The sequence below is a fragment of the Ceratotherium simum genome, chromosome 3 (genome assembly GCF_057802395.1).
Source record: "Ceratotherium simum simum isolate JZ-2026a chromosome 3, ASM5780239v1, whole genome shotgun sequence".
NCBI classification, from domain to species: domain Eukaryota; kingdom Metazoa; phylum Chordata; class Mammalia; order Perissodactyla; family Rhinocerotidae; genus Ceratotherium; species Ceratotherium simum.
This window is the reverse complement of record NC_141902.1, coordinates 31443504-31471080: the sequence shown is the minus strand read 5'-3', so window position 1 is coordinate 31471080 and position 27577 is coordinate 31443504. Positions and strand designations below refer to the sequence as shown.

Here is a 27577-nt window from a genome sequence, read left to right as displayed (position 1 = left end):
TTTCTGTGTATCTCTTTGGCGGTAGATCTTTACAGCCATGCCACCATATCTAGTCTAAAATGACAGTTACAACTATAAGAGAACAGAGAGTGATAGAGGGAACAAATAAGCGTGCTACTACCCGGCAAGAGCTCTTCTCAGAAAGAATCTCAGGATCAAAACTTCGATACCGAAATACTATGTCCACAGCCCAGTGAGTCCTCTCATTCTAATATCAAACCATGTTTCATTCATTAACAAAACTTCAAAGCCGTGAGATGAATATGACCCTAGCCGCTGAAGGGGGTTGGAACATTTCATGATATTCCTGTGGCTGACCAATCTATTCCAGAATAGTTTACCCTCCTTTCTAAGTCTTAGTTCAGCTCCAGCCTCAGAGTCAGGAGACCTAACTCCCTTGGTGCAGGGACTCATCTAAATATGGCCTTCTCTCTAGGATGGATCAAGGAGACCAGTTTGTATTAATATCAGCTGTTTAACCCAAACCTTAAAGGGTGATCCAAACCAGGTCAGTCTTTGGAGAAGGAGGTGTATTAGCCAAAGGAGTGAGAAGAGATTTATTTGGCTTTGGACCCAAAATTAGGCACCCTAAGAGTCCCACCACAAAAATATTGCTGCCCTGCAGTTGGAAGGCTAATCTGTGAGAAATGCTTGGGAGAGGGTGCTTTCATTAGAAAGCCTTCTCTGAGGAACTGGTGTCTTCCCACTCCTAGGTTCCTTTGGTGGTATTCAAAAGGGAAAAAGAAATCGCCAGGAAGCTGGAGTTTGATGGCCTGTATATCACCGAACAGCCATCTGAAGATGACATCAAGGGGCAATGGGACCGCTTGGTAATCAACACACCGTAAGTATACACCCCCCCAACCCCCTGCCCCCAAAAGGAAAAGGTGTCTCTAGTGTAAATAGAATAAGACCTCCTTCACCAACCTGGGAGGCTGATTAATATAAACCTTCCTTCGGTTTCTGGGACTTGTTTTCTCCCCTACCTTTTCAATAAAGTGGCCTGCTGCCCCTCAAACACTTGTATGTATGCATCTCTCTGCCTTTAATGAGGGACAGAGGATAGTATCAGGAAGTGCTGAGCGTATTTAATTAAGGCCAGATGGCCCAGTACAATATTATTTAATCTAGTTTTCTGTGTTCAAGCCATACGGAGTGTTTCCCTGGCCCAGGGGTTCAGAGATCAAGCTGATCAGTTTCTCCAAAGTCCCCATACAGCACAGCAGTCCTGTGACAGCACCATCTTCAAAGTCTTCTCCTTAAACAAATAGCCTGGTTGGTAATAGAACTCCTCTGACAGGCAGTTCCATGGGCAGTTAAAATAGGGCCGTCTGGATGAGGATGGTAAGACATGTGAAGTGAAGCCAGCCTTCTTGGTAGGCGCATGGTATGATTACTCCCGTGGTGGGAAAGAGCATTGATTCTAGAGGCAGAGAGATGGGATACCAAGTTGTCTCTGCAAGGTAATCAAGGCTTCTAAGTCTCAGTTTCCTCCTCAGCAATAGAGGGTTGTGAATACCACCTCCTGCAGTCTGGGAGGATTCATGAGTGTAGTCACATGCTTGGCCCAGTGCCTGGCACATGGTAGTCATCAAGCTCTTAGTCATTCCCTTTCCCTAACTGTTCAAAAGATGGCCATCACCATTAGTGAAGGTACTAGTGTCTTCACAATTGTGAAAATGAGAGTTGCAAGATGAGTTAATGTGCTGAAAGAAAAGTAGAGAAATAGGGCTAGATATGTAAAGAAAGGTTAGTAGCAGAAACTGTGAGCTGTGCCAATTAAAACATACACATCTGGAACCAACGGCCCTGACCCCTGGGGGAAGAAAATTGCTCTTTATCCAAAGATGGGCCGGCAAACTGGGAGAGCCAGCTCTACCAAGACACAACTGGGCTTTTGTAATAGTCTCTAGAAAGGGAAGACTCTTCTCGGAAAAAAAAAAGTGAGCATGCAAATCAAAAGCCAGTCCCTGCCTGCAGTTCCCTGCCAATCTCTTCAAATAAGGAAAACTACTAAGCCTTGACTCTGACCCTTTGTCATGAAAGTACAGAAATTTTGGATATTATTAAATATTTTAATTCTTTGGTAAGCTTTCTGCAATTATCAATTGTGCTTCTGTCTGTGGCACAAGATGATGCGGCCTAAGAGTCCCAGTAAAAAGGCAGTTCGGTTTCCAGAAATTTATCCTAAGGAGATAACGAGACAAGTATGCTAAAATGTCCCAACAGGGATATTTGCCAAAATTTTTTATTTGAAGTGGCTTGAGAGATTGGATTGGTGGTTACCAGAGGGGAAGGGGGGAGGGAGGAGGGTGAAAGGGATAATTCGGTACATGTGTGTGGTGATGGGTTGTAATTAGTATTTTGGTGGTGAACATGATGTAGTCCATGCAGAAATAGAAGTACAATGATGTACACCTGAAAAAAATAAATAAATAAATGAAGTGGCTTGAATGTCCGTGAGTAGGGATATGCATAAAGAAATAGCGGTTTAAAAAATTTTAGATGAATGAAGCTTTAATTTTTTTCACAATAGTGGCATCATAGTACATGTAGTACTTTGTAGTACATGTAGTACTGATTTTTTCAGTCAACTATATATCATGGAGCGCTTTCTTTTTTAATATGATTTTTATATTGTTAAATACACATATAGAAGAAAATATAAAATGTATATGTATATTTTAAAGTATTATAATAAAATGAACTACAAAGGTTAAAAAATTGGAACATTGATGAAATCTTTGACGCTATCTTCCTTAATCATATCTTCCCCAACTCCCCGCTAACTACTCTCCTGACTTTAGTGATATTCAATCTTTTGCTTTGATTTATAGTTTTACCATTTAGGTATGTGTCCCTAGATATACTGTTTCATTTTGACTATTGTTGAACTTTATATAAATGGGATTATACGATGTGTATTGTACTATCATTTAATACTATCATTTGAATCTTTTGTTCAGCACTATGTTGGGAACTCGCCTATGTTGGTGTGTGTAGCCATAGTTTGGTCATTTTCAAAACTGTAGGCTTTTCCATTATATAAGTATATAAGTATTATATAAGTATTGTGTATTTATCCATTTTCCTGACAGTAGATATTTCTACTGTTTCCAGTTTGGGGTTATTACAAACAGTGCTACAATGAACATTTTTATACCTCATGCACAAATAAAAGAATTTCTCTAGGGTAGACACCCAGGGGAGAAATTTGCTAATAGTAGGATATACAGATGTTTGTCCCAACTTACATTCCAATGAGCACTGTATGAGAGTTCCTGCTTCTCTGCCTCCTTGGCAGATTTATTGTCAGCAGATAAATCTTTTTGCTGATCTGGTAGGTGTGTGACGACATCTCATTGTGCATTTCCCTGATTTCTAAAGAAGTTGAGCATCTTATATTATTTTTCTTGACCATTCATATATAGATGTATCATTTATTTATGCATTTCCCTTCAGAAGGTTCTTTTGCCTACCCCACACTTTAAGGATTATTACCAAGTAAAAGTATGTTTTCTACCTTCGAGGAGCTTACATATCTAGTCAGGAGACAAGAATACTCAGACCAAGGTAAGGGAATATCTGTGAAAGGGTCTTACCCAGAGCCTTCAGTCAAGGGCCCTTTGGCATTACTTGTCGAATTCTCCACTTATGACAAAATCTGACCAAGGCTGAGTTGTATGTTACAGATCATTTGAATAAAGGATTTAAGAGAGAGGAGGTATCAGAGTGGACAGAGGAAGCCTGGCTTGATTTTTATTTGATTTGTTTATTTTAGATTCTAAATGCAAGATATGAAAAAATCAAGTGCAGAAAAATGTACAAAGAAGAAAGTCAAAGTAATTATTTCTATCCCCCAGAGATAAAGTCTGTTAGCACTTTACTCTGTAAACCGAGCATTTGTTTTTGCTTTTAAGTGGCATTTGGATGTTTAAGACAAAGAAACAGCTTTAACTATAAAAAATAAATTTTTATTTTAAAGTGCCACCCTGTTGAGGGAGAGGTGGCATTTGCTCAGTGTTATTCTGGGAGGTCTATGAATAGTTAAGGCCCCCACTTCCTCATCACCAACTTGAGTGGTCTCTATAGAATAGGGGACTGTTTTGTTCCAGAGCCAACAAGAATGACTCAAATAAAGGAAAACAGAAGTAAGAACACATGCACCAAGGCCCAGAGGTTCATTGGCTGCAGTCTCGCCTCATAAGGAACCCTCCCAGGAAGGATCAACCATTCTGGAAAGGAGCAAAATATTTTAAATGGTTTTTGCTAACATACCTGAAAGTGACAGTTCTTTCTTGACTTCAATAATAAGAAACTATTTGCGGTGGAGCTAATACAAGTTACCAGGGAGAAGAAAGAAGTTCCCTCTGGGGTGTTAGGGAGGGGATGGTATAGGGAATCACCTCCAAAGGAGAGAGGGGTCTAGTTCCCTGAGGAAAGCAGACCGCACAGGAGTGATATGGGAATGGAGAACAGAGTGGAAGAGCATTCTGGTCAAGAAAAACCCTAAATAAATTAACTAAATGTGACCCCCAGACTGGAAACTTGCTAAAGCTGGGGACCTTCTCTACACTTTCCACCACTATATCCCATCACCTACCCCAGCTACTGACATAAAGTAAGCACTCGGTGAATGAAGGTTGAATGCGTGTGTTTCCTACAGGGTTTTATTCCTAGTTATACTGGGATCAAGAAAAGGATCAAGAAAGATCTATCTGCTCGTATCCAGTCTGTCATCGCAATTACTGGCTCTTAACCATAAATTTGAGGTAGAAAATGCAGAGTGGCTTTCCAAGTGTTTCAGAAGTAACACAAAGTAGTGAATAAATCAGTGAGACCGGTGGTGACTTTGAACTTCAATCAAGTCTTGAATTCTTCAATGAGCAGGACAAAAACCAAAGAGATCACAGGTCCAGATGCTCCAAGTTTCTGGATGTGCTTGCCTTGATGTTAAGAACCTCCCTTTTTCATTTTCTTTTTCAGATCTTTTCCTAATAACTACTGGGACAAGTTTGTAAAGAGAAAGGTATGCCTTGTCAGTGGGGGTGAGTTCCATGGCCACCAAAGAAATGCAATAGATTTTTTTAAGTTCTCTATTTACAAACATGAATGAATTTGATATTATGTTTATGATGGTTTCTTGAGAAGAGTAAGTCACAGAAGGGGTTTTATATGAACATATACAAGATTTTGGCTTCATGCCTATACTCTTCTGCCTTAAACAGCTTAACACAATCATTGATTTTTGCATACTAGATTTTTTCTGCCCTCCAAAAAATATCAGCTTGAAAAGCAGTTCATTTAATTATTCTTATCACTTCTGTTTTCTCTGGGGGTTATTTTTTTCTCTTTATTTTCCTGTTGCATTTTGACTCATGTCTTTATCAACCCCTTGCGAGAGCCCAGAGTGTAGCAAAGCTCTGAAGATATCAGGGCTAAAGAAAATATTGATGGTGACACGTCGCCCAAGCTCATCCTGTTGTCTTCTCTGCTTTAGGTGATCAACAAATATGGAGATCTCTATGGAGCAGAACGCATTGCTGAACTCCTGGGTTTGGACAAAAATGCCCTTGATTTTAGCCCAGTAGAAGAGACCAAAGCCGAGGCGGCCTCTCTGGTGTCATGGTACTGAGCTTAGGAATTAAAATCCAAAGTCTGTCTAAAGTAGATCCTCTGTTTTTCCAGCCCTCTTCAGTGCCCTAGGGGGAAAAATCACCATCCTGTCTTTGTTCTCTCAGGCTCTGGTCTGGCTGAGCTGTTTCTTCTAGGTTCTAACATGTTGGAAGAACACCGCTTTAGGAAATTTAAAGACCTATCAGCTTTTATGCCTGGTGGAGCTGAAAGAGAAAGACTAATTAAAATTTTAGGATGTGTGATTCAACCGTTCTCGGTCTCATGGGGAACACTTGATAAAGCTCAGAGCTGTATTGAGATTATGAAACCTGAGAGAAAAAACTTAATTTTTCCCCTTATTAAACACTTAACTAAATCTTGACATTTATAAGTTTTGAAATTATTTGTTCCCCTTTAGGCTAAGTTCCATCGACATGAAGTACCATATCTGGAAGCTGGGAGTTGTTTTTACTGACAACGTAAGTATGGCATCTGGAAAAACGAGATTCTGCACCCCAGAGTCAAGGATGTCATTAGATGCCACAGGAAAATAGGCTAGAGAGGATGCCCAGCAAGATGCAGGGATTGCTTACCAAAGAGAGAGGGCCTTAAAGAGGCTGCGAGATTACTTCTCTCTTGTGCGGTAGTGTAAGGCAGATGGGGTTTCATTTGGCAATTCTTAGGCCGGTTCACAGCCCCTCAGCACCTAAATACCCTCTATCCTCACTCTGTCCCCAAAGATGAGAACAAATGGCTTAATGAGCACATCAGGAGGCATGAATGCCTGAAAAGTTGCTAAATTTCTTCCATTTCCACAGTCCTTTCTCTACCTTGCCTGGTACACAACCATGTCAATCCTGGGCCACTACAACAACTTCTTCTTCGCTGCTCATCTGCTGGATATCGCAATGGGCTTCAAGACACTGAGGACTATTCTGTCATCTGTAACTCACAATGGCAAACAGGTATTGGGTTTATACTGACGTAGAATAGGGCAGACCTAGATATGGATAGGAAAAAAATAACCAACAGGTAGTACACTAGTGTGTGACGGGAGGTGTGTGTCATAGTGTATAATACACCTTTCTTGGCCAAACTCTTGGACTATGTAATAGTGATTGTTTTTGCAAAACTGCAGCCATCACTTAAGAGGCATAAGACCTTGATTCAGAAATTCTTAACATTTAGATCAACCAAGGAAGAAGGGGAAGGGGGAGCTGATATCAGAATTACTTTGGAAACCTTTTATAGGTTTACCCCTTCCTCCATGGATCTGATACACTCCCTGGAGGTTAGCAAGTAGGCATATATAGTTAGAAAACTCCCTAGCTACTTCTGATACATGCTTCCAATTAAGAACCAATGACTTAGACATACACACACACATATATACAGCTATATGTGTATATATGTAGGCATATATATAGCTGTATGTATATATATTATACACACATATGTGTGTGTAAGTGTATCTATATCTGTATCTATATATCTATATATCCATTGCTATATCCAGTCTCATCAATATCTAGTCTATCTTCTACAGTATTATCAGAGTCAATTCCTTGATTAAAATCCTCTAATGGCTCTTTCTGTCAACAAATTCAAACTCCTTAGTATTTTATTCCTCATTAAGTGCAATGCCATGAATGAGACATGTTCCCTCACATCTCTAAACCTTTATATAGGAGAAGGAGAAAAGAAAGAAGTTAAAATGTGCCTCGCTTGGTACAGCCATTATGGAAAACAGTATGGAGCTTTCTCAAAAAATTAAATATACAATTGCCTTATGATCCAACAATCCCACTTCTGGGTATATATCCAAAGGAAATGAAATCAGTATCTCAAAGAGATGTCTGCACTCTCATGTTCATTGCAGTATTATTCACAGTAGACAAGATATAGAAACAACCTAAGAGTCCATCAATGGATGAATGGATAGAGGAAATGTGGTATATACGTCTGATGGAATATTATTCAGCCATAAAAAAGAAGAAAATCCTGCCATTTGTAACAACGTGGATGGACTTTGAGGGCATTATGCTAAGTGAAATAAGCCAGACACAGAAAGACAAAGACTCTATGATCTCACTTATATGTGGAATCTAAAATAACTGAACTCACAGAGCCAAAGAGTAGAATGGTAGTTGCCAGGGGCTGGGGGAGATGGAGACTGTTGGTAAAAGAGTACAAACTTTCAGTTATAAGATGAATAAATTCTAGAGATCTAATGTATAATCTTATGGTGATTATAGTTAAAAATACTGTATCATATAGTTGAAATTTGCTAAGAGAGTAGATCTGAAGTGTTCTCACCATACACACACACACACACACGCAGAAATGGTAACTATGTGAGGTGATGGATATGTTAATTCACTTATTATGGTGATCATTTTATAATGCATACATATATTAAATCATCACGTTGTACATCTTGAATAAATAAATATTCCAACCAAAAAAATGAAAGTCAAGTTGACTTTTAATTGCTCTAAAATGAAAGGTGCTAGATCATCAAGTGTTTGGGTGGTTTAGTCCTTCTAGGCTTCTGGAAGTAGCAACAGCAAATGTTTCTTGTTTTGGTTGATGGTAAAAGAATGGAGGAAAGCTAGAGATAGAAGTTTGCTGTCACATACAAGAAGCTAAAGTTTGGGGAGGTAATAACAGAACCTGTGATATAGATGTTTGCTTACCGAGTGTGAAATGCTTCCTTATAGGTTCCTGGGAGAAAGGGCATTGTGTATTTTTACATGTGTGTCTTAGGAAGTTTTATCTACAAAGGTGATGTTTCCCAAAGTGTGATCTTGTAGAATGGCAGTTCTACAATTCTTTTAGAATTATTTTCTTCCCCTTTACTCAGATATTGAAACTTTAATTTTTATTGATTTGGCTTAATGGCATTACACAAAACTGTACCTTAGATAGAAAGTTTAAACAGTGAATTTCTTATATAGGCCTGCTGAATGAACTCTGGCAAGATTGCAAACAAATGTGCCCAGCTTGTGCCATGTGCCAGGTTCTGGGACAGGCTGACAACTACCTTGTAAGGTAGATGTTATATGCACTTGACAGATTAGAAAACTAAAGCTCAGAGAGGCTAAGTGTCTCACTCAAGACCACACAGCTGCTAAGTGGCCGAACTAGCCCATTTCTTCCTTAGTGCAAAGCCCAGGTTCTTTCTCTTTTTCTAAAACCAAGTGCTTTCTGTGAGGTCTACTGTCCGAGGTTTGGTAAGTTACTATTCATCATTCAAGAAGCAGCTGACTATGTCTCCTCTGGTACTTATCTGGCACTCATGCCCTCCCCCTTTTGTGAGGCTCCTTGAGGGCAGAGGTTTTATCTTGTTGATCTTCACAGCTCCAGCTCGGCACCTGGTCCCTCGTACAGGCCAGATGAGCAGTCCCAGGTACTCCTCCTTATGGTACCTCCTAAAGCCAGGAAATAAACATGCCCTGCGACCGCTGCAAAGGTCCTAGGCAGATTTCTTGGTTATGAAAAATGTCACTTGGCTCAACCATCATAAATAATTCTTATAGTAACTTCAAAGCTGTGACAATTATCCAGTTCATGGTTATTTATGAAATAGTATAATGTAGGGACACCCACCAGTCCAAAGAACCTTTAGTTTCTTTAGAAGCAGTGTTAGAGTAGAAGCTGCATCATGAAGCCTCAGGTCACTGCTTTCTCTGTGAAAAACAAGGTAACCCTCCTCAGAGCATCTTCACTATTCAATCCTTACATCCCCTTGTAGTTTACAGAGGCTCAATCCAATATCCCAGCTATAAGTCTGCTCAGGCTACCATAACCAAATACCACATAGACTGGGTAGCTTGAACAACAGACATCTATTTCCTTGCAGTTCTGAAGGCTGGAAGTCCAAGATCACGGTGCGGGTAGGGAGGCGTGTTTTCCTCCAAGGCCTCTGGCCTTGGCTTGCACCTGGCCGCCCTCTGTGTAGTGTAGGCAGCTATGTCTCTGTGTCCTGATCTCCTCTTCACACAAGAACACCAGTTAAATTGGAGTAGGGGCCACCCTGAAGGCCTCATTTTAATGTCATCTCCTAGTGAAAGGCCTGTCTCCAAATGCAGTCACATTCTGAGGTGCTGGGGGTTGGGGCTTCAACATATGAATGTGGGGGGACACACTGTGGTCCCTGACACCCATCATTACTCTCTCCTCCCAATAGCCTGTCTCTGTGCTCTCGTCTCTCCTTTCTCACTGCAGTATGACGTTCCCCTCTTGTCCCCACACTCAGCCTCACCTTTCCTCTCTGTTTTCTTGGGGTCTCCTGAGAACCTTTCAAGGTAGAGAAGACCCACCTCCTTCTCCTTCTCTCTTCCCTCCCACTCCCAGCTGGTTCTGACTGTCGGTCTCCTGGCTGTGGTGGTTTATCTCTACACCGTGGTGGCTTTCAATTTCTTCCGCAAATTCTACAACAAAAGTGACGACGACGACGAGCCTGACATGAAGTGTGATGACATGATGACGGTGAGAGCCCATCGTGGGGTCACTGGGTCACCTGGCCTCCTTGGGAAAGAAGGGCTGTGGGTGGTCTGGAGAACTAAGTCAGAGTGGTAGAGTTACAGAGCAATAGAGATGTCTCATCCAAAAGGGAGAAGTGTCTGGAAAGACAGAAGTGATGGAAACACAGTTCATGACCTCTTGTGTAAGCCTAGGTGGAAAGTCATCATTCATCTACCTTTGTTTGTGGTAAAGATGTGAATTACCTGTGTCTAAATGTGAATGGACCTGTATCTCAATTTCGTGGAAGTCAAGCTTTGATTCTTTGTCTCTGAGAGCTGGAAGCAAAGTCCCATGAATTTGGTACTCCATTGATTTCAGCAAGCCATTGAGGGTTCTTTCAGAACAGCCACTTTAGTCTGAAAATGTAATAACAGCAGGATCAGGTCAGAGGAGTCCCATCAGGCCAGCCCCCCATGGGAACAAAGAGCACAGCCCACAGTGAGCCAGCACAGCTGCAGAAACATCCCTCAAAGCTTATAACGACCAGATTTCAGGAAAAGAACACGTGTGTCAGGATAGGTGACAGTGAACTGCCCCAGCCTGTGATCATTTCTCTAGAAAATGGGTACCACTTGGCCACAAACTCTCCTTATGCTTTCTTGGGGCCAGCACCCCCAAGAGACAGCAACACTACAGTCACTACAGCACCAGTGTGACCAGCACCCATCTCCATGATGCCCCTTGGCTTTTGATTTACCAGTCGTAAGACCGCCCTCCCCTCTGAACCTAACCCATCCAGTCAGGAGGAGATGGAAAGAGCCCCGCTCTGGGAGCCAAGGCCCGGATGCCTAGGTTGCATCACACCTGCCACACAGGAGGAGACAAAGTCTGTTATGTAAGATGCTGCAGGAATCCATGCCCTCCCAGGTGTATGGAGAATGCAGTAGTAGATGGGCCTTTTCCCAGAGGCTGTAGCCCAGCCTGAAGCCCAGGCTGGCACTTTAAAATTAAATGAGGGAAAACTAATACTTGGTATATGCCATACTCATCAAGTCTAAAGTTCTTTTAATTATACACGCCTTAAATGAATTCTCTTGTATGTGTCAAATAGTTCAAAACTGTTTTTTAAAAAACACCTTTTAGGGGCTGGCCCTGTGGCTTAGCGGTTAAGTGCATGCGCTCTGCTGCTGGTGGCCTGGTTCAGATCCCGGGCGCGCACCGACGCACCGCTTCTCTGGCCATGCTGAGGCCACGTCCCACATGCAGCAACTAGAAGGATGTGCAACTATGACATACAACTATCTACTGGGGCTTTGGGGAGAAAAGGCGGGGGGGGGGAAAGGAGGAGGATTGGCAATAGATGTTAGCTCAGGGCTGGTCTTCCTCAGCAAAAAGAGGATTGGCATGGATGTTAGCTCAGGGCTGATGTTCCTCACAAAAAAAACAAAAAAAACACCTTTTAAAGGCTAACTGTAACAACAGTCTTTCCATCTTTATAAACACCAAACTGACCAGACGGTGTGGAGGATAGCAGTTAGCAGCATGAATATTGATATCATTGAAGAGCACCCTTCTCCTGCCCTAGGGCTGTCATAACTTTGATCTAATTATATGAATGATCTGACCCATCTTGCTAAAAACAAACAAACAAAACTCTGCAACTTTTACCTGAATTGCCAATATTTTCTTCTCTAGTGTTACCTATTCCACATGTATGTGGGAGTGAGAGCTGGAGGTGGCATCGGTGATGAAATTGAAGACCCTGCTGGCGATCCATATGAAATGTACCGCATTGTCTTTGACATTACTTTCTTCTTCTTTGTCATTGTCATCTTGCTGGCCATCATTCAAGGTATGGTTGCCAGTTATCCTATGTATGAACAGGGCTTAATAAATCTAGTTCTCTTTACCTTTCTGTATCTATGACTTGTTTTATATAAAGAGGTTTGTGCATTCATTTGTTAATTCAACAAACATTTATTGAGCATCTACTATATATGAGGCCTTGGCTGTATATAAATTAGCCAAAGATCTACCCATGCACTGATACAAAAAATTTGACTTGTTACAGAGGACCACCCCCGCTCCTTCCATTCCCCACTCTGACTTGATCACTTCCTTCTCATTCTGCTTCCTAGATGGAGAAGGCTAGTCTCCATCTCCTGTGGCTAGTCTAGCCCCACAGCCTCATGATTCCTGCCCTTATCACTGTCCTCCCAGGCAATGGGGAGGGGAAGGAGCATAGGGAGGAGCTATGAGACATGTTTTTTCTTCTTTGTGGGGGAGGGGTACTGATATTTTAGTCAATAGCTTGTCAGGAATTAGAGAAAGATGGTGATGAATTTAGTCTGACTCATGCCGTGTTGAGGGACCTATAAGACACGTAGGTGTTCAGGGCTAATAAGCAGTAAACTGTAAGAGGTTTTTCAAGAGACAAGTCAAGAATGGAATAGGTTAGAAATAATAAATATAATAAGTACACATAAAATAAATACAAAAATAAACAATAGAAATGGGATCCATCAGTGGGTGGTAGTCAAAGATGTGGGTGTAGAGATTTCCCAGAAAGAGAAGCAAAGAAACTGAAGAGGAACCCTGATACACTTCAGTGCCTAAGGGGCTAGGAGAAGAGGAGGAGCCCAGAAGGAAGACTGAAAAGGAATGGGCAAGCACAACAGTAGAACACGGAGGGACTGGAGCAGAGGAAAGACTGTCAAGGAGGAGGGAGTAGTTAGCACTGAATATTGCAGAAAGGTGGATTAAGAAGAACAATGAGGCATGGTTAGCCAGGATGCAGCATTTGAAAACAAGTATTTTTTTCTGATTTTTCTTTAATTGAATAGTTTAGCTTGATTCATGTTTCTACAAAACAAAGTGGACTCTACCCTGAACCACTAAACAGATTATTTAAAATACTTTATCTTTGTATTTAAAATTCCAGGTCTTATTATTGATGCTTTTGGCGAGTTAAGAGACCAGCAGGAACAAGTGCGAGAAGATATGGAGGTAATGTTCTTCTAATTCCAACTCTGTTGTTGTATCTCACAGCACACGGATTTTTTAAACAGTAGGTTCTCCCATTACTTAGGGCCAGCTCTCAGCAAAAATTACCAACAAAGCTTGTTTTCCATGCCTGTCTTCTTCTCTGTGCCTATCTACCAGCTCTGGCATTTCTTCTGCTCTGCAATCTTCCATAACCCTCCCTGGCCTGCCACCCTGTTGACCCCCCACTTCCCCCCCAGTCCTATGTTAGGGTGGGAGGAGCTCCTCAGCTAGCTAGGAGCTAGGTATGTGGCACTCTGGAGGAGATGACTAATAGCCAGAAGCATTAAAGAGAAATACTTTTCAGTGTCTCTATTCAATCAGAGATCATCATCCTTTTTCCACCTGCCTGTAACGTCATGCCTACTAATGCCTTTACTGCCTCTGTTATTTTTCTTAGACTAAATGTTTCATCTGTGGGATTGGCAATGACTACTTTGACACGACCCCTCATGGTTTTGAAACACATACCTTACAAGAGCACAACTTAGCCAACTACTTGTGAGTATTCTTGGTCAACGAGGTAATGAGGCAGGGGAAGGAGTGGTAGAGTAACATAAACAGTTAAGTCATATGGTTCACCTCTCTGCTGATGCCATTTCCTCCTATTTCCCCGAAAAAGTAGAGGCAATTAGGAAAAATCTTCGAGGAGTGCCCATGGGCCCGTCTCTCTGTCCATCTACTCTGCCTCTCCCATGTTTTGATAGATGTGTGTTGTGGACTGTTCCTACTCTTCAACCTGGGATTCGATCCCATCCCTTCTCCGGGTCACATGACTCCAAGCATTTCTTTCTCTATTAGATTTTTCCCATCACCATACAAATGTTATGTTTTTAATCCCAAAGACAAATGTCCTTTTTGCCCTGCTTCTTTTGTTCTCGTCCAGAAAAACTTGAAAAGTGTCCATGCTCGCTGTCTCCAATTTTTCTCCTCCCATTCCCCTTTGAACCCATTCCAGTCAGTCAGGCTTTCCTCCCCACCATGTCACATTTGCTTGTCAAAGTGGCCAGTGACCTGGATGTTGCTGGATTCCATGTTCGGTTTTCAGGCCTCACCATGTCTGCCCTCTCTTAGTTGTATGTAAGCCCCAGGAGAGTAGGGTATGTTTAATGTGTGTGTTCTCACAGTATTCTATCCCAGTACCTAAGGCCTGGCACCCACTAGGCAAATAATAAATACTTCACTTTTTCTAAGGTAAAGCATTCACTCAAGAACAAATTATTCAAAGCCTATTATGTGCCATGGTCTGTCTGCCTATGAAACTTATAACTTCCAGAATGTATAGAGACTATAGATTACCTGACAATTCAGCTTCTGTCAATGATCATTTTCAAGAAAAGAAAAAGACTGCTGGGCTCTGCTCCCTGGCCCAGCCCTTCCCCTCTGCGTCTACATGTTAGTGTTCAGAAAATCCTAATCTGTTTTTAGGATGGAGTAGGCCTAGTCTTTGGGAAAGGTGTTATCAAAGAGAAATAGCAAAGATCTATCTTTTTGCTAGAAGGAGTTTAAGACAAAAACACAAGTTTTTAATAACTTTAGCAAACCCTTCCTCAAGTCATACGTCTTCATCATTATTAATTCTCATTGAGAGAGTTTGCATCTTAATGGAGGTGATCAGGATGGATGTCCTTCTTAAAAGGTGAGCACATGGCCATATGTCAGGACCAGTGAATAGAGAAGAGTGGAAGGGCGTTGTTATATGTTATCTGGGTGGGGACCCCCTTCTGCATCTTCCGACGGCACTCTGTATTATCATAGTCTATTTTCTATCTCTGTGCCCGTCTAGCAGTGAGCTTGAGGGGAGAGAACCCGTCTTGCTGATGTTTGAAACTTCCCGCCAAAAATGGTCCTTTGTCAGATAAATGTGCTAGGAAAGGAAGCATGTCCTACATGCCTGAGTCTCAAACATGATAAAGATAGTGGCCATGACTTCTTTCTTAGTCTTGATCAAGGAAAAGGGAGGAAGGAAACTAATATATTTATGCCTCTACTGTGGGCCACGACCTGAAGCTATACACATAAGAATACCCTGAGAGAACTCAAAATCTGGGGCTCAGGCTCTCCCCCTCAGAAAGATGCTATTTCTACTTTCTCTTCCTACCACCAGCCTCACAGTGCTTTACCTGAAGGGCATGAGACTGGTTCCTATGGAAGCTGTCTCTGGGATCATGTAATGCGAGTTGAGAGATCAGCCCCAGCCCGCTGCGATACTTGTGTATTCCAGACAGGCCCAAACCTCAGACACACAACACGGTTAGAGCAAGTGAAGCTACACTGGTATTTCCCAATTGTCTATAATAAAACTATACTTCTGGAAGAATCAGAGCAACTTAATGAGATTAAATACTTTCCACCTTTTTCATGACATATCCTTGAGAGACGCGTGTAATTTCAATTCTATATTCTTATAAGTAAGTTGGCCTACCAAAAATTGCACGTGAAGAGTATGGGTCACCATTTTATTGCTTGGATTACGATTTTTTTAAACAAACTATAAAATGTTAGCCGAACTGCTTCCTCAATGGGGACGGTGAGAAGGATCTCTTCTCACAAAAAGGCTAATTTTGAGATTAATGTATATTAGAAAATAATGGTTTTTGTCATTATGCCATATTTCCCCAATTCTGAAAGGCATAGTGGACAGCATGATGCTAAACAACATATTTAAACACTCTCTCCAGTTCACTTGAGTAAATGAACTTAGGTTTCCTACCCAAAGTACCTAATATTGTCTTTCTCTCATTTATCATACTTTTTTCCTGGTTCTAGGTTCTTCCTGATGTATTTGATTAATAAAGATGAAACAGAGCACACGGGTCAGGTGAGAAATAAAATGTCTTTAATTAGGAATCATACCCTGTGTAAGGAGCTGCCCTGTCTCGAGACTCAGTAGAGCACAGGCTATCTGAGACAGATGACCCCCTCAGTCTCTTACATGCATTTTTCCACTGCTTTCTGCATTATTCCACCATCTCTTTGTGACTTAAGAAGCCAAAATTCTAAGGCAATGCTAATCAAGTCCAAAAGACCTCTTGGTTATCCTTCCCAACCAACACTGACATTTTCTAAACCCTGATAGTTACTGCTTCAGAGTCGATTATCTAGGGGTGGGGGAACATTATAGAGAAAACGACAATGAGAAGTTAAGTGGGTGGCTGTAACAAAGAGCCAGAGAATCAGAGTAAAATGGTGTGAGACAGACAGCGTAAGAAAGCCAACGACCTTCTGTGTGTGGGTGACACAGGGAATGGGGAGGTGTGGGTGTATGAGTGAAAGCACGTGTCAGAAGGGATTGTGACTAAGTGTGAAAAGAAATGTAAAGAGAGAGAACAAGGGAGGAAAAGGTAGGCTAGCAAATATTCAAACATGATTGGATTTGTAGGAAAACTTCACAGTTCAAACACTTAAGAGAGGCAGCTGGTTTCCAGATCTGGCTTTGGCTCGTCAGGCATCTGCCTAAGCTGGCACTCAGTGTTCCCTCATTGTGCATTCTCCTGCCTTCTTCCCATTACAGAGGACAGTGAATCAGCCTACTGATAAATCTTTAAGCATTTTTAGTGGCAATCATCGAGTTGGTTTCAGTGTTTGGGGTGTTTTTTTGGAGTGGGGGGGGAATGATGATCAGGAGCGGAGAGAAATGACTTCTTGCTCCCAAAATAGCCTGGGCTGGGACAGAGCAAGAAAGAATGCGCCAGTTGGGCCTCATAAATCCACATCAGTATTCCTAAAGGGAGACATACAGAGTAAAAATAAACTGGGTTTAGCTTATTGTGGTTTAAAAAGAAGTACCCTTTGTTCCCATTATTTCAGGAATCCTATGTCTGGAAGATGTACCAAGAACGGTGTTGGGATTTCTTCCCAGCTGGTGACTGCTTCCGGAAACAATATGAAGATCAGCTTGGATAAATCTGAATGAAAGAGCTCCACCATTCTGGACGGTCAACTTCCAGTGAAATAAAATCCTTCTTTTACAGTTCTGCAACATATTTGAAATGTGACAATTTCTAAATGCCTCCCTTACAACGAAGTGTTTGTTAAAAATCTGATATTTTGGAATTGATTTGGCTTTTTGTGCCTAATGGATGTACACTGTGGGAGATAACATGTCAAAATGTGAAAAGAAAAAAAAAAGATGGCAAAGAATCAAGGAAGCTCCGGTTTGAATGCCTTCAAATTTTTAGTTCTAACTAGTTTGCTGGGATGGCATCTTTTAGGGCGAGAGAAGATGAGGTCTTGACTGCATAATACCTGAAATTTTAAACATTTGAAAGTCACATGACAGTATCTCACCAGTGACTCATGGTCTGAGCTACAAAAAAATCATTTTAACTGCAGTCTAATTTTTCCCATGGTACGTGCTAGTGAATGTATCCAGAATCAGCTTGGAAAGCTTTAAGCAGTTAAAGAAATAGAAAAAAACAAACCACCACTTTGTCGACACTGAAATATCGATTAAGTGCCTTAAAACCTCTCTACATACAGCTATGCAAGTTTTTTATGTTTCAGATGGACAGTTCCATTAAGTAGTTGTGTTGATCTTCTGTCTTACTTTATGAAACTGCACTTGAAGGTTATTCATATAATTTTTTTCAGTAACAGCTTGTCAACTGCTGTTATTAGAAGAAAAGTACTGTACTGAAAATTCAGAAAACTCTCAATCTTATGCCAAATTGAGTAATGCTTCATGGTCCCTTGTAAGTAGTGGAGCTGCTGTGTTTAGATGAACCTCCTTAAATAAAATCAAGTGCCCACTGCAATAAAGTAATACACACCAATCCATGGTTTGGCCTCTTGTAATGCACCACTTCTGGATGATTCTACCACCACACTGTGTCTGCTGGGAAAAGGGACAGGAGACAAATAGCCTATAACCCCATACAAGAAAGAAAAAAGTCCATAGGCCAGCGTTTGTTTATTTTGGGCAAATGCATGCCTTGTTGCCTGCTTCTGTTCTCAGCAGCAGCACCTGCTATGCTGTAAACATTGAGAGGAAGGAGGCTGGAAATGAGGGCCATAACGTCCCCTGCCCTCAAGGAATCTATTAGATTGCTAAGCCAGAGAACAAATGCAATGAGGCTCTTAAATGTATTATTTCGGATGTCACTGAACACAGAGGTAGGCGTTCACTGCGGTAAGCGAGGTGGAACACAGCGGCTTGCGGCATGCTCTTAAACCAGCTGTTCCTGAAGGACAGCCTTGGGCCCGCCCTTACTCGCCAGGCAACCAAAATTTGCTTCAGGCACTTTTTTCATTTTCTTTCCCTCTGTCTCTCTTTTCTTTTTTGTTAGGAAATCATGCTGTCCAACCAGTCTTCAAGCTCTTCCTCGGTAACATCTTTTGATGTACTTGGTTGCTCAGATTCCACGTTCTTTTCTTCCATCACAGACGGTTTTGTACGAACTGGGGAAACAAAAGCAATGTTAACAACTTCATATTAGCCCCAAAATTGAGGGTTAAAACTTCCCTCGTGTTTGTTTCATGATATAATTCAGCTCTAATGATTACTTTGCTAATAAGGAGAAACATTCTATTATTGGTCCCATGACCTAAGAAGATACAATAATATCTAAACAAATTAATAAATGGGGTAGAGATTTGCTCTTCCATTTATTCTGAAGTTAAAGTTCACGGTTCACTAGTTTCTTTCAAGACCAACAGCTCAGTTTTCTTTTCACTAGTGTAGCAATCCTGGAAAGTCATTAAAGGTTCTCCAATAGCAGGCAAGAAGTACAAAGAGTTGGTTAACTGGCCTGTTCAGACAGTCGATTAAAAGGTCTGCGGCTGCACAGCTGGGGGCTACGCGTATCTTAATGCCTTTCTTATAGCACAAGTCCCACTTGGAGCCCCAGGTTTAATGCTGCAATCAGGCAGGTAGCAGCTTCGGAAGCCCGGTATATCGAGTGAGAGGAATGTTGTCAGAAAGGTCAGCTCAGGGGGAAGCAGAGATGTGAGCACGGAAATAGATGTCAGTGGACGAGGCCAGATCGATGTCAGACACTGATGGAGATGTGTATGGAGGTGGCAGGTGGGGCTGTTTTCACACAAACACCAGAATCAAGAAGATGGAGAGGGAATCAAATGAAAGCCATACCTGTTTCTTCTTGGGCCACTTCCCCATCTTTCTCGGATTCCAGGTCCAGAGATATCTGGTCTGGTAAGATGTTCTCTCCCTCTTTTACAGGCACGTCTAAATTAAGCAGCAGATCTAGTTCTTCTTCCAAGTGGTCTGCTGCTGACTGCAGCGGGGAAGCGGGTTTCTGAGAACCCTTTGAAGGCCCCGGTCTTGGGCTATCGTTACCCAGGAACATGGGGCAGCCAGCAGCAGCAGGTTTCAGGTCCGAGATGGACCCCTTTCCTCCAGGCCCCAAGGGCCCTTTTAACTGCATCCCTAGTCCCTTGCCTTCATCATTTCTCTTTGGTTTCACCTGAGGCAGCTCTAAAGGAAGGGCAGTCTAAAAGAGAATTATAACAAGTGAGTTAAAATTGTGAGTCCTGCCATATTTGCTGAAGCAGAAACAAAAGCTAAGGAAGCCATCAAACTTTGTGGAATAGGAAACTCAATTCAGACAGGAAGTTCACAAAGGGGCTCCCATTCGGGCCCTGCCCACATCCTTCCTTATTGATTTGGGGTAAATGTGGGAGACCTCAACGAAATCTAATAGGGCAGCGCCTCCTACTCTACCCACCTCAGCTCCCTGCTAACTCACTCAGAGTTGAAATCAAAAAGGCCGTCTTCCTATCCCTGGCCCGAGAACTGACAGTACCACAGGTCTAGCTGAATGTATGCTTGCATCTGTGATGAGACTTAAACATCTAAAAGCTACCGAGAAGTCATTAGCAAAGGAGATCTGTTCACTATACCTACATGCGCCAATATAAAGGTGATGGGACAAATTCACCAAGAAAAAAAGAAACAATGACTCTTAGTAACATTATTTGAGTAAAATATGCCAGACACAAAAGAAAAGATACTATCTGATTACATCTGTAAAGAAGTGCAAAAACAGACAAAACTAATCTTTAGTATTAGAAGTCAGGATAGTGGTTTTAAGGAAGTAGTGACCGGAAGTCAGGGGTGGCTTCTTGGGTGCTGGCAATATTGATTCTTGATCTGGAAGCTGATTCCATGTTATAAACACTTATGCATGCACTTTTCTGTATGCCATAATTTAATAAAAGTTGAAAACTCCCAGGTGACTGTAATGTAGAGCTAAGGCTAAGAACACACTGTTCTGGAAGGAGGCGTGGGGTGACTAGCCTGGCATCAGAGAGGGTAGGTTTAGAATGAGGTTCAACTACCATGGGAGCACTGTCCCCTTATTTGTACATTTCGGCATCCTGAGCAGATCCAGTTTGCTAATGATTCCTTAGGGCCTTTAAGACAGTATGGCTTTACACACAAACTTAAATATTCACCCATCATTGTCAGTGTGCAGGGCGAAGCCGAGATGTGGTCCTCCATTCATCCCTGGAATCATTTAGTTGGTTTGGATTGGGTGTCTGGCATTGTTTTTCCTTTTTTTAACTCCCCAGGTTATTCTAATGTGAAAACACAGGTGAGAATAACTGCTCTACATCATGGGGTGGGGTTGGGGGAGATTTTAAAGCTATTTAGCTAGGTTTTCAGTTACTGCAATTATTTTATACCTTTACTTGAAGGCCCGCCACTGACACAACATCCTTCACTTTTGAATGCTCACAACACTCCTCTTTCTCTCCTGAGTCCGGGGACCCCCATCACCTTCATCTCAGTATTTCCCTGATGTGTTCTGTTAACCAATCTTCATTGTGTGGGACCAAACCACGTATGTCAGAACTCTGAACATCTCTGGACACCCAGCAGGAAAAGCAGCACTCTCCCAATCACTAAGACACCCCCCAAACATCCCTAAAGTAGCCCTGGGGTGACTCCCCATCACAGGCAAATGTCATCCTCTCTTCTTCTCTGCCCTGCCCCTAACTGTCCTCCCGCCCTGAACTCTACTTGCTGACCTAAATTTGAGACTAGTAAGTGCGACAGAAACAACGCTTGGGTGGGTAACCAATTCATGGCTGTGCTCAAGCTTAGCGTCACATCCCACTGCAGAACGAAGCTGATCTATTTTAGTTGCTGGGATTCTATTTAAAATTAGCACTGCCGAAGGTTTCACTTTTTAAAAAAATTCAACTAAACCGCAATTAAATTTTGAAGTTCCTTATAGTATAGTCCTTGAGCCTCCTCCTCTCTTAGTCAAATCATTAATTGCCATCTCCCAAATTTATATTTCTAGCCCTTAATTCTGAACTATAAATTTCTATATCCAATTGACTAATATTTCCACTTTGATATCTCAGAGGCACAAACCGATAATGTCCAAACCTTGTCTCTCCTGATAGTACCTACCACTGAGTAACATAAGCTGGAAAACCTAGAATAATTCTTTGCCTGCTCTCTCTTCCATTTCCAGTATTTCACCACGTCCTGTTAATTTTACTTTTGAAGCACCTCTTGGTAAAGTCCAATTCTCTGCCATCTCTACCATCATTACCCTAGGCTAAACTATAGTATTACTTACCTGGACCCATGCAATAGCCTCCTAATTTGCTTCCCCTCATCTACTCTCCTCTTGCATGAGTGTGCAAGTACAGATTTACCAATCAACACACCCACCCCAATCCCACAGTCCACTCCCATTCTACAGCCAGAATGTTCTTTATTATTATCATTATTATTAGTATTGTTGTTAATGCAGATCTGATTGGGTCACTCTGCTTTAAATTCCAACTCAAATGTTCTTACACTTTGGATCTCAGCTTCTCTATCACTTCTTCAGGAAAGCCATTCCTACTCCCACCAAAGTAGATCAGGTTCACTATTATATATTCTCACAGCACACTGTACTTCTCCTTCACAGGACTTCTCACAATTCAATAATTTGATGAATACCCATCTTTCCCAATAGATTAAGCTCCATGAGGGCAGGAACCATGTCTGTCTACTCACCACTGTATCCTTAGTGCCTAACACAGAGCCTGGCACAGAAATATTTTAAGTAAACTATCAGCCAGACTTTATACTTTTGCATTTCATTCAATTCCACTACATTTGAGCGTTTAAAATGATTCAAATATAAATGTAAAAATAAAAACTTTAAAAAATTATTTTATTCTCCCTTAAAACTTTACAAAATGCTACCCAATACAAACCCCTCAGCTCTACAAAAGGAAAAGCTGAGTCTGAGACACCCCTCAGAGGGATATTTTTCACTCTTTCTCCTCCTGCCCTAATCCACACCAGCTTAAAGGTGCTGTCAGGGTGTTTACCTGGACCAATTCAGCAGCAACATTGAGTCGGAGTGAGATAGGCAGTTCTTGAAGGGCTCGAACCAGTGACTCACAATCCACGTAAAATGCTGAATTCTATTAAAAAAAAAAAAAAAATATATATATATATATATGTCAGGTGATGATGACGTATGACCTTTTAGAAATAAAAAAGCGGAAGATGATAGCAAGTAACTGTAAATAAATCATCCACGGGAGTTACTTCTAGCTGGGAGTCAGATCATAAATCACGCTTGATGTGGTGATAATTTCTATCATTTCTGCACTAAGATGAGCAAAACCAAAACCAAAACCACGTTCTTGAGTCACAGCTCATGCTGTCAGAACAGCTGCAGGGTTGTGATCACCCCCGCATCAATACTGCATGGCAACCTGGAAACTGCGGACACTTGGAATTACTAGCAAATTGAAAGAAAAATAAGCGTTTAATGCAATCTAAGTGGACCCCTCCCTCAAATTCAGATGGCTGGTCTTTGGGAGAGGAGGGAAGAGCTCTCCAGGCAGTGAGATGGGGCTGACAGGCACAGGTGAAGGAGCCCATGAGATAGATATATGCTTCTCTTCCAACCAGAAAGCAGAGGACAGAAACTTACCCTCCAGCCAGCAGCACTCTGTGTGAGGCCCTCACTGAAAGCTTCCTTTGACTCTTTTCCCATTCACAGAAGTAAAGTCATATCCATGCAATGACCTCATCAACTGACAGTATTTGAGAGAACATTCCAGATGATCACATGGTTTCATGACAGTATAACAGCTGCTTTTCAGTGTCCCGGCCACCCAAGAGAAGGAAAAAACTAAAAGGTGGTTACAATGGCCTCACATCAGAGGCCAGCACCACCGACCACCTCATCTACCAAGGACTGTCACAGGCCCAGCTTGAACCACATCTTATTCTATAATCACTGGCTTCAAATTAGATGAAAACCCAGGGGTCATCTAGTCTAATCTCGATTCCATTGCAGGAATGTCTTGGGTAGCTGGGTTAAAATGACTAGAGACAGGGAGTCATTCCTGGTGCGCTCAAGAAGAGTCCCAACACTGAATCCAGACCCACTGTCACCCCAATCACCCAACAGCAGTACATGGAGCCAGGAAAAGTACGTGACTTTTCAACCACTCTTCCGAAATTTCCTGGAGATGGCTGGCTCTTAGGTAAGCAACGATGGCAGCACCAGATGTGTCCCCTTGCCCTGGAAAAAAGGAACTTATATCTAACAAATATATAGTGTTTTTAGGGAACAGGATGGAGGGTAACAAAGTCCTGATAAGAAAGTGGAAAATTCAGTGCGTGTCTAGCCTTCCCTTAGCCCTGCACTCACTCACCTTAAGTGCAGTGGTCAAGACCAGCACTGTCAAGTCTTTGACTGGAGAAACTTTCTCAACCCACTAGAAAAGTGCGATCCTGAATGCTTTTAACACACAGGTAAGTCACCAGACTACAAACTAGCACTCTCACCCTTCCCACTGCCAACATGTCTGCAAAATGACACGTGGAGACCCTCTTCTTTCAGCCCATAACAGAACGAGAACTTTCCCTCTGTGATACCTGCCAACCATTCACCTGTTCTTAGCTCTCTAGAGAAGGACCGTTGAGACATGCTGGCGTCTACGTGAAAGTGTCCAAACTTCCTCTGCCCTCTTTTACACCATGTGAACACGACTATAGGTATATCATAAACAATGAAAAGTCTGTGAGACCACAAAAAGACACAAGGACCAGCCAGGCTGTGCTTATGAGCTGCATTCTGAATGACCGATGTTTGGCTGCGTCTGCTACTGGAATGTCTCCTTCCCCACGTTTCTAATTCCCACCCATCTTCCAAGGCCCAGCTGACATTGCACCTCCATGATGCTGTCAAGACACTTCAAACCACCGCAGTGATTTCTCCTTGTCTTCTTGCCTAGACCTCCATCAAATGCCACTTTGTGAGAAGACTCTCCTTTTCTCATCACCAGTTTTTTCCCTAAAGAGCTAAAACTGAAGGACTTAGATATAAAGTGAGCTGAAGTGGATTGCTTCTAACAGTAAAGTGTGAACTTAAAAATAGGTTTAATTCAAATAATAACCATGAATTAGCTTTTTGCTACATGTTTTAAAATAACTGATAGGCTATTTTTGCCTGGAGGGCTCAGTCCCCATATCCACCTGGCCAACTCTGATGGTCACTCGCAGCTGGAGTAAGCAGCCTGGCCTGCAGTGCCAGGACACCCTAATGCCTTCTCTCCTGCACACTCTGAGGCTGGCAAAGGGAAGCCAGCCTCAACTGTTAGAACAAAGGCCCTCCACCCCACTTCTCTGCCATCAGTGGGCACAGAACTCTGGGTGGTAAGAATCTGTAATCCTGAAGGTTCCTCTCTGTCCAGGAACCTTATCAGACTCTGAGTCTCAGTGTCTGTGTAAAGGTACACGATTTGGTGAGAAAAGAACCTACTAGAAACTCCACGTTGCAGCTAAAATAGCCTTTAATCAGACCATTACACCTTTCTCGGGAGCTACAGCACTCACTATCTCTAGTCATTTGGGACTCAGGGACCAATGTACACTTTACAGAAGTGACCAAATCAGGCAACACCTTGGAAAAGGCTGATGAAGCTTTTCAAGATGCAGATTCCCAGGACTCACTCAGAACTGGACTCTTGGGATAAGCCTGGGAGTCTTTATCTCCAGAAAGCCAGGCATTCAGGAACCACAGCAACTCGCCCAGCACTAGGCAGTGCTCAAGGAAGTTCTACTGAATAAATAAGTCACTATGTCAACAAAAATGAAAAATGGAATGAAAAAAAGCTTCAGCTGACTTAACAAAACATTAGATCTATTTTTTCACCCTAAGAAGGTCTCCTCTCATCCCTTCCCTCCTCATGTGTCCCCACACTGTCCAAAGGAAAGATCTGAAAACCCCACTCATGGATCTAACGGACCAACTCCCCTGTGGTAATGGGGGCCAATGTGGCTAAAGCAGAGACCCTGACTGCCAGGCTACATCCCCTTCACCCTGCACTTGAGCCACAAAGAAACAAAGGCAACTCAAAGCGATGGTGCTGGGTCCCTCTGCCGTCAGGAGGACCTTTAAGGACCTCTACCACGTCACACTATCAAACTCCCACTCCAACTTTTTCCTCTGTCTCTTTATTGTCTTGTGTCACTGGTTGCGCTGGGGACACGGGAGAGCATGAGGAACAAAATATATATATATATAAATTCTTGTCATCTTTTTCATCTCTCAGGTAAGCAAAAAGAAAGAGAACCTAGTGAGGAGTTAAGTGGAACATGAAACGTTTTGATGGGGAAATGATGAATTCAGTTTTGGATGTGGCCTACCAATACCTCAACTCAAAATATCCAAACTCAAACTTGCCTTCTTTTGTTCCATTTGCGGCCTCACCACTCACCTAGTCATCAAGCTAGAAAGCTTAGCGCCACTGCAAATCTTTCTTGTCCTTTCTTGGCCTATATCTGGTCAGTGACACACTCTACCTTGTCCTCTGCTGAAGTCCCATCTGTCGGTAAACCACCTTCCCCTCTCACTGCCCCACGCTGCCAGGCCCTCATCCTTTCCCGTTCACCCAATGCAACATCCTCCTAACTGGTTTCCTTGCCTCCAATCTCTAATCTCTTCAATCCCTCCTTCCCAATTTTGCCGAGGTCAAATCTAGCCATTTCCAGTTTCCTGCTAAACAAAACTTTTGTTAACAAATAATAGTCGTATTAAGAGCTAATTTTGAGTGTTTCATAGATGTCAGGAACTGCACTGAAGGGCCTTTACTTACTATCGAATTTATTCCTCATTATAAGTCCAAGTTATATTTTATTATTAGTTCCATTTTACAGATGAGAAAACAAGAGAAGGAAAGAAGTCTGCCAACGTGTAGAACTAGGAGTCAGACTCAAGTTTATTTCTCCAAAGTCTAAGCTCTTACCCACATGCCAAACCCTCCCCTGAAGAAAGTGAAGATGAAAATGCTGGTATTAACTGGCCCAGATCCACCCTTGAAGCCCCCTCCTCTGGGAATACGACACTCCAGCCACACTCCCCACTCTGAGCACAGCCTGGCCTTTCAGATCTCCTCATCATTCTCCCGTTGTTCCCCTCAACAGGACCTACTAGAATCATACTCATCCACCAAGACCCATTCAAATCTTTTTCCCATCAACCCCATCCCAAACAACTGAACATAACATCAGCCTAGAGATAAAATGAGCCACCTACAGTGTGTGTCCTAAGCTGGTCATAGAATGGGGGAGGAGGTGCCTTATCTTTGGGCTTCAGGTCTGCTGCTCAGTCACCTGTCTGAAGCTGTGGGCAGACTGTCTAATCATTGTATCAGATAGTACGATCTAGCCCAGGAGTCGGGGAACATGTTACAAGCCTCCACTAATTCTCTGTGCATTTTTTAAGAATACCCGTCATCTCTCATATGGAAAGCATCAATGAAATCCTGTTTGGAAAATAATCAAAACTACTTTGGGAAGAAACTATGGCATGAACACAAAGCAAATGAAATGTCTGGGCTTCATGGATGCACTGAAAGATTTCTATGATGTTTGTTCTTATTTTATAGCTTTATTTTCCTAATTATAGAATAGTTATTTAAAGTTATCGAGTTAAGGATTTTCTTACCTAACACCAAAAACAGTATGGGAAGAAAAATTAATTTTCAATCCTAAGGAGAATTTTCACAGTAAGAGAAAAGAGAGACGGCCAAATGATAACGTAATTCACTCAAAATCATGCCTATAAACTTTCTACCTGGCTAGTCTACATGAGTAATTCACATAGATGGCCAGGTACAAAGGTGAACTTGAGCTTCAAGGACCTGTATAATTTAAGCTCCCTGAAAATTTTCTGAACAATTTAGATAACTGAAACTAACCTGTACATTAATTACTAGACTCTATTCTATGTGAAGATTCTATCTCAACAATAATGTAAAAGGTATTAGTCTTCAGCTTTGAGAAGAGCCAATCCACATTCAAGACAAATCTTTGTCTTACCTGTTTTGGACATGAAGCTTCACCATCCCATTCTTTCTCCTCAGCAAACCGGAACTGTGAGAAGGAGTCCCCTAGGAATAGAAAAAAACATAATTTTATGCAAAAGCCAAAGGAAAACACTCAGTTCTCTAAATT

General features: G+C 42.1%; 2 protein-coding genes across 2 annotated transcripts in view; one reads left to right on the top strand and one right to left on the bottom strand.

The window, feature by feature from the left end:
- Positions 1–17031, top strand: part of RYR3 (ryanodine receptor 3) — a 269878-nt gene extending 252847 nt beyond the window's left edge. Inside the window, 11 exon segments of the mRNA XM_087429068.1 lie at positions 714–844; positions 4987–5029; positions 5501–5628; positions 6035–6095; positions 6435–6581; positions 9973–10107; positions 11779–11935; positions 13025–13089; positions 13526–13626; positions 15895–15946; positions 16936–17031. Coding sequence (XP_087285194.1) covers positions 714–844; positions 4987–5029; positions 5501–5628; positions 6035–6095; positions 6435–6581; positions 9973–10107; positions 11779–11935; positions 13025–13089; positions 13526–13626; positions 15895–15946; positions 16936–17031 — 1116 coding nt within the window.
- AVEN (apoptosis and caspase activation inhibitor) overlaps positions 15943–27577 on the bottom strand; it is a 176943-nt gene continuing 165308 nt past the window's right edge. Inside the window, exons 4-7 of the mRNA XM_087429067.1 lie at positions 27443–27513; positions 22429–22524; positions 19217–19577; positions 15943–18525 (exon numbers count right to left, since the gene is read on the bottom strand). Coding sequence (XP_087285193.1) covers positions 18410–18525; positions 19217–19577; positions 22429–22524; positions 27443–27513 — 644 coding nt within the window. The 3' untranslated portion in view covers positions 15943–18409. The remainder of the gene's footprint in view (positions 18526–19216; positions 19578–22428; positions 22525–27442; positions 27514–27577) is intronic.